The sequence below is a fragment of the Aplidium turbinatum genome, chromosome 13 (assembly GCF_918807975.1).
Source record: "Aplidium turbinatum chromosome 13, kaAplTurb1.1, whole genome shotgun sequence".
NCBI lineage: Eukaryota > Metazoa > Chordata > Ascidiacea > Aplousobranchia > Polyclinidae > Aplidium > Aplidium turbinatum.
Window position 1 is genome coordinate 15,227,696 of NC_137484.1, and position 15,756 is coordinate 15,243,451.

General features: G+C 37.6%; 1 protein-coding gene and 1 non-coding gene across 3 annotated transcripts; one reads left to right on the forward strand and one right to left on the reverse strand.

Annotated features, from left to right (window-relative positions):
- Positions 1–321: 321 nt before the first annotated feature.
- On the reverse strand, positions 322–428 carry LOC145782633 (U6 spliceosomal RNA). Its single transcript, XR_014290861.1, has one exon. It is a non-coding gene; the product is annotated as a U6 spliceosomal RNA (small nuclear RNA).
- A 3,797-nt stretch (positions 429–4,225) lies between these two features.
- Positions 4,226–15,378, forward strand: LOC145782482 (uncharacterized). 2 transcript variants are annotated; one of them, XM_082594280.1, is made up of 8 exons: positions 4,226–4,238; positions 4,797–4,869; positions 5,047–5,155; positions 5,738–5,944; positions 8,270–8,487; positions 12,691–12,862; positions 13,507–13,716; positions 14,157–15,378. In XM_082594280.1, the coding sequence occupies exons 2-8, from the start codon at positions 4,810–4,812 to the stop codon at positions 14,549–14,551; spliced, it is 1,371 nt and encodes a 456-aa protein (XP_082450406.1). In that variant the 5' UTR covers positions 4,226–4,238; positions 4,797–4,809; the 3' UTR covers positions 14,552–15,378. The 2 variants fall into 2 exon arrangements, with proteins under 2 accessions (XP_082450406.1, XP_082450404.1); XM_082594278.1 differs by lacking the exon at positions 4,226–4,238 and having other exon boundaries at positions 4,753–4,869.
- Positions 15,379–15,756: the final 378 nt, after the last annotated feature.

Below are 15,756 nucleotides of genomic sequence, written 5' to 3' on the forward strand. Positions count from 1 at the left end.
AATGCGATGTCCAGCCACATTGTCCCAGTGGTTGATTAAAACGTCTGTTTTCGAATTTCTAAATTGTCTGTGAGCATAGGGTTGCTTATTTTAACTTTGCAAATGTCATGTAAACACTAGTGTGAGTTTCACCGTTATTGTGTTTCACGAGCAGTGTTCTCTTTATGCAAGTTTTCGTTGGCAAAATAGGTCGGTGTGCCAACTCAATTTATAATAAATTGGCAAAACATTAAGTTATATATAAATTTAAAGACTTTTTCTGATTGTATTATGAAAATATTTAGCTTAGTAGGCTAGGCCTACTGCAAATTCTTTTTTTTTTTAAATATGGAACGCTTTACGATTTTGCGTGTCATCCTTGCGCAGGGGCCATGCTAATCTTCTCTGTATCGTTCCAGTTTTAGTATATGTACTGCCGAAGCAAGTACTGCAAAATGTTGTTAATCAACAAATTCTTGCCACGCTGATAAGCACCGCAAGTGACGGTTGTCTAATAATTATTAATCAAAGAAAGACGGTTTTATAGACTCTCACAAAAAGGTTGAAAAACCAACTCATTGCTTTTTTAGAGGGAAGACTGTTCATGTATTACGATAGAATTACGATTTTTCGGTGATTTCCACAAGCGTTTGTTTTATGGTGCCTGGTTTCTTTCTCCTTGTTATTGGAGCCTATTTTTCGCTGATATGTTTGCAGGTCACTATTGTTGCCTGTATTGCAATGTGTCAAACATTTCCTTGTTTACTGAAATTGTTAATTGCAAGATATGTTTTGTGAAGCGAAGTGACAACATCACTCTTGCTTGGCGATGAATATTCTGATGAAACCGCTCGCCTCGCTATAAGTGCGCAAAACAAGTGGCCTCGTTTATTAGGCATTGAAAAGTCAAAAGTGTTGTTAAAGGAGCTTGGCCTGGCAGTAGCGTTGTTCGATTAATTTTGTTGCTGCGGTATTCTAACATAAATATGAACAACATGTAACGCTAGATACTGGGTACGAAATGCGTTCTTTTCTAGCATAAGGGTCAACCTACCTAACATTTTATTAGTGCGGCCCGCCACAGCTCTCCTTAGTGCCAAAGTGGCCCGCATGCAAAAAAGGTTGGTGACCCCTGCTATAGACAAATTAAAAAGGCAAAGTAGTTTTTATTATATTTACTTTCGATTGATCTGCTCATGACAATATTAGGATATAGCGCATTGCGCTTTTGAACTTCCTAGTTCGTCTTCTATACTGCAGTCTTTGTTTATTCCAAGCAAGTTTGTGAGTAATGGCTCAGCATATGCAATGTGTGTGGTATTAATTCGCATACAAGTTGAGTCAGAATAAAACTCAAACATTGGGTAGGTAGTGCATAGGCTATCATTGGATAGAGGTCTATACGTAGAGTCGTAGGCGTAGCTTATTTGTTTAAAGCAGTATCTTCAAACAAATTTTATTTGAAAGAAAAAACTTCTAAATGCTTGGATTCACTTGTGTAATCTTAAAAGGAGGGTAGTGGAGTGGGAAGATTTTGGTGTCCAGTCGAAGTCAAGTAGGCTTCTTTATCTGATTCCACAGCACTGTCAAAAGTAATGCAGACAAAAAGAAAATATCAAATCTGACGTTTTAATTAAGTTTAAGTTAGCTTTGGTGATGCCTAATTACAATGCTTCACTTCTTAGTCCTATTGAAAAGCGTTCATAGAACTGATCTTTCCAAGGTTCCAGAACTGGAAGAAAACTCCGCGTATTATTAGAGTCCTATCGTGATATAATACGCTCGCATCCAATTTCAGATCCTTTTGTTATGAGGCAACTTTTCTTTTTTGTAGAAAATTACCTTTTTTCTTGGTGAACTTGCTAGTGTTTTATTATTTTTTATTGTAGCCTGACATGTCTTGTTTTTTTGAGGTCTTGTTTGAATAGGCCAGACCTCTTAGGCCTATTGGTACCAAGTCCAAATCGTCCTATCGACAGCCTTGCATCTATATTACAGCCTTTACAGGCTACAACCGATAAAAATTAACCATGCTAATTGTAAAAGAAATAATAGCCTAGTCTGTAGCCTACTTGGTCATTGCAGAGTTAACTTTTGATAGTGGATAGGATAGTGATTAACCGCAAAATAATACTGTTCGTAAAATCAGTTACACGGGGAAAATATTCTATCCTTATCATAGCTCAGGGTTACTCAACTAATGTTAACAAAGGTCCAGTTTGACAAGTTGAATGCTTTTAGCGGTCCGGTGAATAAATTATTTCATATACTATAGGCCTAACCACGAAAGTTAAACTATCAATGCTTGTACCGAACCTTTTGTTTAGGTAAAATGTAACTCGACTTGGATTTTTGACAGAGAGTTGGGTGGTTTGGGGGGCGAAGCTCCCCAGCTGCTAAGATAATTATTGAAAAAAGAACTTCCTCCCAGTAGAAATCTGTTTTTAAAGAGGTCCTAAAACGTGGCTATGAGCTTATTCTTCCATAAGCTCGAGGTCCACCATCAACACCCAGAAGGTCCGGATTTGCACCGCGGTCCGTCCGTTGAGTAGCCCTGTAGTACTGCTCATAATATCCTAACTTAAATGATGCGACACAATTGAACAAACTGATTTAATGTTAGTTTAGTTGTTTCATATATTTTATGGTGGCTTGAAATTAATTGTTGAGGGGAGATGGTTTGGTTTGGTTGGTTTTTTAATCTTCATCCTCAGTTTTTGAATCTTTATCCTCAGTTATTCCTGGTAGTTTCGCATACTTGTAGAGGCTTTTGACGCAGGGCCGGTTACCGAGATTGACAGAGCGAAGTTTCCGATCGTTAAAGTGTTATTGTCGGGAAATTATTCCATCCATTTGGTGCCGCTGAATGGAGAGCAGTCCTTAGAATGCATTGCTCAAGCGCACACGAGACTTGAACCAGAGCCGCTTGATCTTGAAGCTTCTTCATTCACGAATTCACGCGCTAACCACCTGAGCTATCGGGGCGACTAGGCAAAAATGTTCTTCTTACTACACTTTATAAATTGTTAGTTTATTTGTTTGTTGTAACGGCACTATGAAAAGAGTGAATGGAACTCACAAAATCAAATGTTGCTTAGTTGTATTTCAAGGCACAATCTTGGTGGTAGCCAAAGACCATAACGCTAAAAGCATGACCTGAGCTTTATGAAAATCTGTTGGATGCAGGTGGGTAACAGTTTCATTTTGAAGGCTATAATTATATCACGCCTTTTTGGGAGTTTAAAAGTAGCCAGCTGTAGTTTACAAAATTAAGCTTTTATGGACTGTTTCAATTTGCAGTTTTTTATCGATCTTTTACTGTAGGCGCAGCTACCTAACTTAGGCTACATGCATAGGCGTAGCCAGGGGGGGGCGAACGGGGCCATGGCCCCCCCCAAATTTTCAAAGTTTGGATTCCGAAGTTGAACCCTTTGTTGAAAATATAATATAATTTGTATAAATTTATATTGTTTTCCAAGAAATCTGGCTATTAACACCCCCCAGGACTTGTTTTAGACACACAAAAAGACACCAATAAATTTTGCAAATCGTAAATCGCGCAAAGTTTACGCGATTTACGCTTCTTTTAACTAATCTGTGGAAGCAATTTCAGAATCGCTTACTCTGCAGGGTTTTTGTGTAGCTGAGTTTTTTGTGTTCTCTAATTTTAGCCGCAGTTTTTGCCCGTTTGTGTGTAGATAAGAGCTACCTTTAATAAGTTAATAGCTGTTTATCTGCTAATAAGTTTCATACAAATATTACCCTGAAAGTGTTTCCAGAAAGCGTTATAATCCATTATTTAAGTGTAATTTTGCAAAAATTTTCCGGGGGAGCATGCCCCCGGACCCCCCTAGAATACGCGTGCCTTAGGCACACTCTAACCCCCCCGCCAGCTTTATTGCTTCCCTTGATTAACCCACCAGGATGCGCCACTGCACATCAGGTGGTGATGTCTTAAATCAAACATTTTGTCGTTCTCTTCAATTCATCAAATAATTGGCCCCCCCCAAAAATTTTTTCTGGCTACGCCACTGGCTACATGTAGCCTACATAAAAATCTAACCTTTCTTAAAAGATGAGTTTAAATAGGACTTAGTCTACATCTTTGCAATGTTGATAAAAAAAATGGGCTACTCACGAGATAAAACATAGTATATCTTTTCAGGTACGGTATTACCGATTTATTGCTTTTGCATATTTTCCAGGACCTTCTGATGATCCCCCTTCTATGGTGAAACAGGCTGAAGAAGTTTTAAAAAGTAATAACTATATTTGATGTAATATGCTCTGCTTGGCCTTTTTGCTTGGCATTGAGCACTTTTTGTAGCATTAATAGTATTTATTGTTTAGCGAAGGCCTATTTTTATAGAATTGTAGTTTCGCATTAATTAATGATTAGACTATGTGCAGTAGGCTATATTGAGATATTGTCTTTGCATTTTGGCATTTTTGTTACCCTTTGATGTGTTAAAAGCAGTGGGTTAAACGTTACAAGTTGGTGGACAAATTCGGGAATAAACAGCATCATGATTTGAATGCGTGAATCACAAGTGACGTTAATGACGTAATTTTATGGATATTGTCATGTAACGTTTACAATCTAATGCTGTCTGCTTCAAATCAAACGCAATAAAGTCGTGACAAAATCTTGTGATGGGGAATATATTGAGTGGTGTTAAATAAAATTTCAGTTTTAAGTTGCAGTCGTTGCGTTCTCAACAAGCTGTCTGTTGAGGTTTTCACTTCTTAGAGCAATAGTGTAGAACTATAGGCCTAAGCAGTTTCATTTTTGAATTATTGCATTTGCAATTCGACAGAAATCAACTTAACATGGATTCAAACGCTGAAAAAACATCTTTGCTTGGGGAACAGCATGGTTTTGATGTGCAGGTAATCAAGAAATGTAGCCTATTACAATGCCTTTGATTTTTAAAGTAAAAACGTTAGCCGGCAGTAGTGCGATAAAGTGTCTAATGTAAAAATTGCAGAACAAGAACATATTGCTACTAATTAAATACATGATGACTATATAGTGACTATTTTTTCAAACTAAATAATTTATTTAAGGTTAAACAAGGCATCTCTATATCAGTTGCTGCAATATTTATTGTGGGGACAATGTGTGGGAGTGGAATTCTTGCTTTGCCCAGAGCAATAGTGGACAGCGGATGGGCAGGTAAAGTAATCTTTAGTCATTCTTGGATATGAATGCAGTCTATAGGCAGCATATGGAAGATGGTATCAGGACCATATAGACTTGCTGTCATTCTGAATACAGGTTATGCGATGCTTTTAAACGACATATCATTTGAAGCAGAACGTCTGGGTGTCACGATGAGACCAACTATAGCCTCCAACTCCAACAACCTTTCAGTGTAGTCCAAGAAAACATTGCAAACCTGAGGTGGTAAAATGTTAGACCTTTCTCCCAAAAGGCTCAGACGTCGACAAAATAATGCTTTGAATCTTAGCCTATGTAGATAATTAGGTTGCCTACGTTTTCGAGCTTGTAGTATTATTTGAAATAATAGTCTAACTAAGGCTATATTGCTCTCTTATAAATCCACTTAACCTTTTTCAAAACACTGTAATTTTAAAATCTAAATACAATTGTCTTAACACCGCTAAATGTTCCACCACTGTTGCTCAAACTCTTATCAATAAGCAGACAAGGGTTCCCATTGCTGGCATGTTTAAGCAACAAATGACTGACAACTAAATGCAGGTTGTATCCTTAGTTGACGATTCTGGTTTTTAGGTATTCCGCTTTTGATTCTTTGTGGATTAATTTCTGCTTATACTGGAAGTATACTTGGAAAGTGCTGGAGCATTGTGCGGAAAAGATATCCCGAGTATGAAACCGAACACACGCCGGACCCGTACCCAACAATAGCGTTTCGAGCTGCAGGAAATTGGGGGAAACAAGCCACAAGAGTTTGCATCATTCTCACACTTTTTGGAAGTGGTGAGTCATAAGTTTGTGTGAAGTTAGTCCAATTTAAAGCTTAAAGTTGTACAGTCAGTAAAAACGCGTAATACAAATTATCTTCACAGAATAAATTTAGACAAAAACTTGACAGTTGTACACCAAAGTGAGTCATGACCCTTTCCACCATTAACTTCCATTGTAACTTTTTAGTAATAGAACATGCCCCGAGACTACAATAAACGCAGGGTCGGATTAAGAGTGTATGGGGCCCTGGGCTGAGCTGAAAGTGGGGGCCCTTATCAAGTGACATTTTTCGCTAAAAATGAATGGTGGAGTGGGGCTACGACACGGGCCCAGTTGCATGTATTGGTGGCATCGAGACCCAAACAGCGGACCAGTGGCGTAGCCAGAAAAAATTTTGGGGGGAGCCAAATATTTGATGAATTGAAGAGAACAACAAAGTGTTTGATTTAAAGCCATCGCCACTTGATGTGCAGTGACGTATCCTGATGGGTTGAAGCAATAAAAGAGGTAGGGGGGTTAGAGCTTGCCGAAGGCACGCGTATTCTAGGGGGGTCCGGGGCATGCTCCCCCGAAAAAGTTTTGAAAAATTACACTCAAATAATGGATTATAGCGCTTTCTGAAAACATTTTTAGAGTAATATTTGTATGAAATTTGTTAGCAGATAAACAGCTATTAACTTATTAAAGATAACTCTTACACATGAACGGGCAAAAACTGCGGCTAAAATTAGAGAACACTAAAAACTCAGCTACACAAAAACTCAATAACTACACAAAAACCCAACAGAGTAAGCCATTCTGAAATTGCTTCCATAAATTAGTTCAAAGAAACGTAAATCGCGTAAATTTTGCGCGATTTACGATTTGCAAAATTTATTGGTGTCTTTCTGTGTGTCTAAAACAAGTCCTTGGGGGTGTTAGATGTCTTGGAAAACGATATAAATTTCTACAAACTTTATTAAATTTTCAACAAAGGGCTCAACTTTGGAATCCAAACTTGGAAAATTTGAGGGGGGGCATGGCCCCTTTCGCCCTCCCTGGCTACGCCTATGCAGCGGATCACCTTCTTGTTTGCCCTCGGCTTGCAACACGGTGCAGTAGGTGGGACCTGTCAGTGTATAACTCCGTTGCGGAAGAATGTGTCAATCTGTGGTGTATCAACGAACTTTAGAAGACTCGATAGAAGAAGAACTGCATCATATCTAACTGACCATCTTGTATCAGATAATGTCTTCAAATCAGGCAAACCATCTAGGAATTTTCGATGGACTTGCCAACGATGAGTAGACGAGACGAGCCATGAATAAAGGCTTTGCAACAATTCAAAAAGCTCAGCGGCAGAACGGCATGTTTCTACAGGACATTTAGGCTGGCGATTAAATTAAGTGAATGTGCTGTGCAAGAGACATAATGAGCTACACTACATTTCTCGCGCAGAAGAGCTTGAAGACCGTTATACTTGCCACTCATATTGGCAGCATTATCATAACTTTGACCCGTAATCCGTACCATTTTCGGATATGAAAGTATCAAATAAATATGTTTTTTGTTAAAAAAAAAGAAGAAAAATTGAATAACTGGGGTTGGGCAGGGGTGCTGCAGCACCGCAGCACATTTGGGTGAGCCACCCTTGCTTGTTTGAGATACGAATTAAAGTAGTAATCTCCAGCTGTGCAACTAAAAAAATTAGTAGATTTTTTTCTTTGAGGTGGGGGCCCCCAAAAGTGGGGGCCCTGGGCTTCAGCCCAGTCCGCCCCCCCCCCCCTTAATCCGGCACTGAATAAACGTACGATACTTTAAACTACTTAAATCTAAACTGGGCCATGGTTCTATCCTGGGTTCTATTTCAGCTACATTTGCTCTAGGGATTTCTAAAAAATCTATCTAAATTGAAAAGTGCAAAAGTAGGCTACTTGCTATAGGAAGGGTGTATTAACCAAAAGTGTTGTCAAGTTTTGTTTCAATGCCTTAAACAAATGGTATGTATTTTGAACTATAATACTAAGCAATAAAGCGTTAAACAATCCATTTAAGTTTTCGTTTAATCCGCATTTTTCTCAGTGAGTCGTTTCCAATTCAGTAGGCCTAATGTAGGCTCAGTCCAGTTCAGTTTGTTTTTAATTCTGACCATCACAACGAATAACAATATATGTCAAACATAGCAGAGGTCTAGAAAAAGGAAGAAACGACAAAGCACGAACGTTATGACGTGCTTCTAACCGAAACAGGATAATCGATTTAAAAATTGGCTCATTCGCAACACGTTAGGTTTACTGTAGTTAATCAAATCCTTTACTCTGTAGCCTACTAAACTCTGTTTGCATCACTGCATTTCAGGAGTGGTATTTCTGCTTTTAATTGGAGGAAATATTGCCATCTTGGTTAAATATCTGGGGAACCATACATTTCATACTTGCTATCTTGTGCTGATAGCAGCCGGGTTCCTTCTTCCATTTTCGTGGCTGGGTACACCGAAGGATTTTTGGCAAGCTGAAATACTAGCCGCAATCTCAACGTCTTTGGCAGCTATTTTTATTGTAATTGGTCTCATAGTGGTAAGTGTATTGATTTATGAATATTTCGTGATTTTGAACGTGCTTGTTTTTAGTAGTGAAAAAATGAGTAGGCTATTACCCACACGTCTACAGCCGTTGAATCAATGCAAAAATGATGGTTTTTGCTATCTGGGTAGCGACATATTAAGCTTTGATGCGTTATTTTGCTTGACAACTCTGACAATCTGTGAAAAGCAGCTTTTACTGTAAGGCTACAATAGTTGAATATTTGCTTTTAGGACATGATTAAAGTTACAATCTGCCATGCTGCGGCGTTTTGATGGAAAGAAAATTGTGATAAAAAGATCGATTGATTAATATTTCAAATATCTAATGTTTGTGCACTGTTTGCACAAACAAATCAGTGCACAATCAATGCAAATCAGTGCACAATTTGTGCACTGATTTGAAATAAAGATGGCTGTTTTATAAAGTATTATTCTTACGAAATAGATTTCGCTACTCATTTAGTCCTACTACAGCAGCATAACTTGCAAACGGTAATGGTGAAAACACCTTGCAAATATAGATGATTATTTACATATTCGAAATAAAGGAAATAGGAAATAAAGACAAAGGGAAAACGTCTTGGTTGCAGAGCCGCATAAACTGAAATGTTGACGTAATCCTATAGCGTAGCCGCAGCATATAAAAAGACCTACAGGAAATGGATCGAAATTATTTAAACAGTTTACAAAAGATGGAATTTTGCAAATGCTTTGCAACTGCTTGCCAAAACTTTTCGGTGCGACTTTAACAAGTCATGTGCTCAGACTATGCCTAACCTTTGAGTCACGTGATCGTTTTGGCGAGTGCACAAATAACGTCATCGGCGAAGTTCCCAAAGACTGTCTCTAACAAATCATGGCTTGGAAAGTTCTGCACAGCTAATGTTAGTTTAGTGTTCAATGAAATTAATCAGTGCGGTGTTTTCATAATGTACCAAACTTTTTGTCTACTTCTCATCCCAACATGCGCTTATTTATTTATGATTTATTTACATCAGACAAAGCTGTTTGTATAGAAATCAACGAAATAATACACAAACTGCAAATGTACCAAGAACGGTAGAACCATTGTTGATGTCAGTTAAAAAGCTCACTGAGCATCCATAACAGAATGAGCGACTTGCTCATACTGCTACAAATTCAAATAAAATGAGCTTCAGAAGAATTGAAAGTACAGTATTCAGAACGATAGAAACAATCGGATGATCAATCAATCATTTTCAATCACTTTATTTTTCGTCATTAACGCGTCCGGGACGAAAAAGATACTAACTACAAAAATCGATATAGACCAGGGGTGGGGAACCGTTTTAGTATTGCGGGCCACATAAAATGAGAAATAACACAGGCGGGCCACTAAAAATTTTGAAATTTTACTTACAGATAAAAAATGCAGCGAAGCAGACAATGATTTATTTCACTTTCACTTTTCACGAATGTCATACCTGACCGATTAACAATAACTGGTCATATTTTGACGGTCACATTGTGACGTACACATTTGTTACAAACAAATGTGTACGCCAAATTAATTGTGAAAGCCAAATTAATGGCCTTCTATGATGGATTAACTAGTCATAGAAGGCCATTCGCAATATACCGAGAATGCAGAGCTTGCTCTTTTTTTGAGCTGTAGTTTTAATATATTTTGGGTAAAGAAATTTTGACGCGGGCCACATGGAACAGTCACGCGGGTCGCATTCGGCCCGCGGGCCGCAGGTTCCCCACCCCTGATATAGACCTACCAGCACGTTAACGAACGGGAAAAGGTTGCAAAACCTTGAAAGGTTTAAAACGTGCCTGAATGAAAAATTATGTAGTAGGCTATATATCAGTAGTTAGCACGGCCACGAAACCCAACAACGATGACATCACAACTGATATAAAGCGATTTGAGAAGTGAATGCAACAGTTGATAAACGAAAACATGTTTTTCCTCAACAAAACACCAAACGTTGTTATTCATTACTTGGTTTCATTACTTATAATGGCTTCATTGTAAGTATTAGTTTTTCTGGCTTTGCTCGTTACATTTAAAATCGATTAGGCTATGTCTAAGATGGACATCATTATCATGAGCTAAACATTATTTCAAATTGCAAAATCTTACACTGCGCTCTATTATTACTTATTAGGTCTACTAACAAAGAGTCCCAATAAAACAAGGTAGAAATTATGATCCTGTTGGTTAAATTGAATTCGATATAAAAAGATTCAACTTGTTTATAATAGTTTTGAAAAACTATTATAGGAGGTGGAAAAAACCGTAATCTGCATTTTTGGCAATTCTCGAGTTGAATTTTTTTACAGCGAAAATTTTTAATTGGCAAGGACAAACATAATAAGGTTCGTATTAATTATCAATACTATAGGCCACATCCTCTAGGAAATTCAACTCTTAGAGTCTAGACGCTGGACATTACGTTCAAGGAAACACAGCTGGTTTAGCCTAGGAAATTTTTCGTAATTACCAGAACGTTTAAAACTTTTTTCAAGACAACTGCGTGAGAATAGTATTTTCTTAAAGCAGAGTCACATCAATCATTTTTACTGCATTCCCACGCACAGAGCCGAATTAACCATTAGGCTAATAAGGCTATAGCCTTAGGCCCTGGAAAAATTCGGCCCTCAATTTTTTGGTTAAACTTTTGTAAGACACTTTTATCGAAATTGAGTTTAGAGCAGGGGTTTTCAACTTAGGGGTCGTGAGCCGTTTTATGGAGAGTCGCGAGGCGCTTGAAATTCCAGTGTATTCTTTTCAATCCTTTTTTGTCAGAAAAGATTAAAAACTGTGTTTTTTTCGCAATCGACCATTCCTCTGCTTGAGGTTATTGTATTGTTTAAGCTTTCAGACGTTGCAAAAGGCTTTAACTATAGGAAAGCATTCGATATTTTTCACAAAGTTCTTGTACGTTGCTTTGTGCAGACTAAAGTTAACCAATAACCACGCTATGGTAAGAAAGCAAAATTATGTAGAATCCTATGCAAACTATAGATTTCTCAGTATCGTTTTTTTCGTTTTCAATGGCATTGAAAAAAATTAGTGTCGGCTACTTTGTTTGAAAGTTCTTTCAGCAACAGGTGCACGCATCGTTTTTGGTTTCAGAAGTTTACATTGGAACAGCAAAACCAAACATAACTGGATGTTGGTATGAATCAAATTTGGTTAAATTTTGCATTAAATATGCTTTTGTTGAATACTTTTATGGGGGGTCGCAAAACTACATTGATTGCTCTGAGGAGGTCGCGGTGGAAAAAAGGTTGAAAACCCCTGGTTTAGAGTGTCATTAGGTAGAGTATTACCATAGGTACCTACTATCCATTTCTTTCTTTCCAAAATCTTTTCCATCTGCTTCAAATTTGACACAACAAATTGCGTTTGTTTCCAAAACCAATTACGCGTCATCATGAGCCATTTTTCTGTTATGTCTATGTTATTTTGCAGTAAATAATTTGAATTTTTTATGTAGGCTATGTATTCTTATTACTTTTTTTAGCTTGGTGTGCAAAATTAGGCCCTTCTCTAGTAAACAGCCTTAGGCCTACACTCCTACAGTACCCTTAATCCGGACCTTCCCACGCACGAGAACCATTCGCACGCACGAATCATTTAAAAAAAATAGACAAGAGCAAAGACATCGCTTGGATTAGGCTACACAACCTTGTTGCAACAATGCTAGTGCAACATCTGTGCGTAGGCTACAAGGTTACAACACTAAAACGAGAGAGAAATGAACAACAGTAGGCTATGACAACATTTCTGTTGTGTTTCTATACCAAAAATAAAACAATGCAAGAAAATTCCAGCCCATGCATTGATGTCACCTTTACATTTAAGATGTATTAAGATAAATTAATTACATTTAAGATAAATTAATTTGCTTGGAAATTATTTGTAGGCCTGGCGTAGCCTAGGCTACGAAGCACGTATTGTAATTTTGAACTATGGATCATAGATTGCTTGACAAATTAAATGCATAGTTTAATAATAAATGTATTGCAAAGTATACAGTAGTTTGCGAGGTTTAATTTTCTAATTTCATGAAAAAACGTAGCCTAAATTTAATTGCAATGAAGAGGCATTTGATACGTGAACTATTACGCAAGCTGAGACTCGAAGCTACGTAAGAATTGCACAGAAAAGTTTGAAAACGAACTCTATGCCATAATTTTTTTACCACTAGGTTTTTTGCAGATGTCACCCGATCAGCCTCCTGTGACGCATGCTAATCCAAGTTTTGAGAGCTTTTTTGGGGCTTTTGGAACAATTTTATTTGCTTTTGGAGGAGCAAGCATTTTTCCTACAATTCAAGTTGATATGAAACGCCCTGAAAAGTTTCCTGTTTCTGTAGTAATTGGCATAATGTGTGAGTTTAATCTATTATTGGACTTTTTTTTTGTGAACAAGGGGCGGTACTGGTTCGTCTCTCGTAATGTACGCTTGAACGATGTATTTCAAGGACAGCTTCTAATTAAGCGGCACCTAGTGGATGGAATAATTCGTAGACAATACAACCTGATATACTTGAATTCAAGATACAATATCATTCAATGGCATGGCGCAGTGGTTAAGGCGTTGGCTTTCCAATTATGCTAACCAGGTTTAACATAACTGGTTGTTGAAAAACACCGCTCACTTCTACCCAAGGTGTTATAAATTGGGTGGGCTTTGCTGAAGAAAAGACGGCCGACAGAAAGGACTGACCACTCTGCTCTCGTTCGCTAAGTATGGAACCTTTTGAAAAAAAACGAAAATTTCTCTTTATCTATCCCAGAGACCGAGCCTATGTTAGTGGTTCAAAGTCTATGCAAAACTGCAAGGAATGAGCTTACAAAGAGGCTTTTTTAGTCCGAGCACAAAGGTTCCGCAATTAATATCACATCAATACAAACTTTTACGCTCTGTTTTTCGGCAGCTGAGTGTGGCAAGAATCGACAGCAATAAACATGTGTTTCGTCCATGAAATTAAGCTCATCGGTATCGCACCACCAAACCAATTATTTTTTGCAGCTGTTCTTGCCATCTATATCATGGTTGGCGTTTCTGGTTTTGTTGTTATCGGTGACAACATGAAGGAAACGAATATTCTCCAAAACATGACGCCCAACTGGATTCTCTACGCTGTCATCATCTTGATCACTGCGCATTTATTGATGGCTTTTTTGATCGTGATCAACCCTGTCGTTCAAGATATAGAAGGAATGTTAAACATAAAAGACGGTAAAATAGTTTTCAGTTGCTCTATGAACTTAGACAAGGTTTGTTATTCTTAAAGTTTGTACTAAATGAGTTGCCAGTTGAACCTTATTGGAATTGTTTGTAATCACGCGGAAGCTCAAAAAGTAACCAGCACGTCTTGTGGATAGGTGATGAAGCATCATTAGCTACAAATAGAAGGATTCACGATGAAGCAAATTTGTGATAAGCCACAACTTAAAAAGTGATTAAGTCAAACACTCAATAAATAATATTTTTACGAAACGGTGGACGAATATAGACCGTTTGCTATTGTAACACTGGACAAGTGTAAACCTTGAAAATTGTGCCGTGCTATGTTTCGCAAATACAACGACTTGTATTTTGAAATGTCTATCAATTCAGTGTGCGTATATTCAAAAAACTTTTTGGACTTTTACCAAAGAATGCTTTCTTGTTTCCAGAGTTGTCTTGGAAGAGGGTGTCCATGAGATCTGTTATAATGGGATTAATGACGTTGGTCGCTTTGTGCGTTCCTCGTTTTGGAGTTATCTTATCTCTTGTTGGATCAACGACTATGGCAGCAACTAATTTTGTTTTTTCTCCTCTTTTTTACATTCTTTTATCGCGGCAAAAAAGTCATCTTGATAGCTATGGCGATCCGATGGCCACACGATTTGTATCTATATGGGTCAATTTTGAGATTCCTCTCCACATTAAGGTACTTTTAATTGAGATTATGCTAATTGGAACAATTGGAGGAGCTGCAGGGACCTACTCCGTAATAGCATCATTGACTGATGGCTCCTCAGGATTTACAGTTCCCTGTTTCATGGATTGGGGTAGTGCAGACCCTTAGAGTTGTCAAACTGATCGTTGCCCTAAGTCGGCTATGAAGGTTTGCGCACTGTACTATAAACTGTACCGTACGTCGGTTACAACGGACAGTTCACAAAATTGTGCTTCCATATCTGTAGTTCAGTACTGTGCAGATTTTGCGAACGTTATGTTTTGTTGTAAACGTATTAGCTTCGTTCTTTTCTGTAAGCTTTGTGTCGCATAATTTCGTTATTATTTCTTTACAAACGGTAGCTTATCTTAGTGAAAGAAACAATGCTTTTATAAATCATTGACATATAATGTTTTATTTTTAATGTCATTATTGTCTTCAAGTACTGTTATCTTTGGTAACCAGGTAAACTATTCAAGTTTTGTGTAGACTAGCCTAGCAGTAAAATATAGCTAGTTTTGAATTTGCAAAAGTGGAGTAGTACCACGAAAGGTGGCTACACTCATCTGAGAAAAATAAGTAACCTCAGGTTGTTTATCATGCACTTCTGCATATGATGATGCAGTCGACCAAACTAATGCTACAGACGATCAGCTAATGCAATTTACTAAAAGCTTGGCGTATTTGTTTATCAATAAACCCGAAGTGTTGTTGCAAATGTATTTTTGAGAGATTATGTTTCGGTTATCATTCTTTTAAATGTGCGTTTTCATATTTCGTTTGTGCATAACATTCTTGTTACTCTTGTCTTGTCTTACCAATGACACATATTGCACTTCACTTTTCCAGCTAGCAAATTTTGTTCTCCAGATGCCAGACGTTGGAAGGATGTAAAAATGATAAATTGTGCTAGCTGGTATGAGAGTAACTGCCAAAGATGAAAAAGCTGATCTTATCGGTTCATAGGTAGCTTGATTTTACAAACAAGTTGGTATTTTTATGAAAAATGTTGAGTCGCTGTACCAGTTTTTTCAATAAAATAGTGAAGATTGAAGCTTTTACTTTCAACTTTTACAACTATGTGTGAGTTTTAGGATTTTTTTGTTCATTGATCCTTTTTCTTTGTAAGCTACCATCCAGTTTCACTAACTATCTTCATGTAAGATGAGGAGTATGATTGTGATTGGAGAAAAAGTGCATTATTACTTCTACGTAAAAAGATTCAAGTGTTCTCATCCACAAACACTTTCATCAGACGGCAAAATCTGTTATTTTTACAACGGTTGCACACGTGAGTCAATGTAAAAATGACGGATTTTGTTGTGTGGGCAACT

Excerpts from the sequence above, each read along its gene's own strand:
- LOC145782482 (XM_082594280.1), top strand. The coding sequence starts at position 4,810 with ATGGATTCAAACGCTGAAAAAACATCTTTGCTTGGGGAACAGCATGGT. Across the intron at positions 4,870-5,046 it reads AGCATGGTTTTGATGTGCAG|GTTAAACAAGGCATCTCTAT; the intron begins GTAATCAAGAAA and ends AATTTATTTAAG. Across the intron at positions 5,156-5,737 it reads AGTGGACAGCGGATGGGCAG|GTATTCCGCTTTTGATTCTT; the intron begins GTAAAGTAATCT and ends TCTGGTTTTTAG.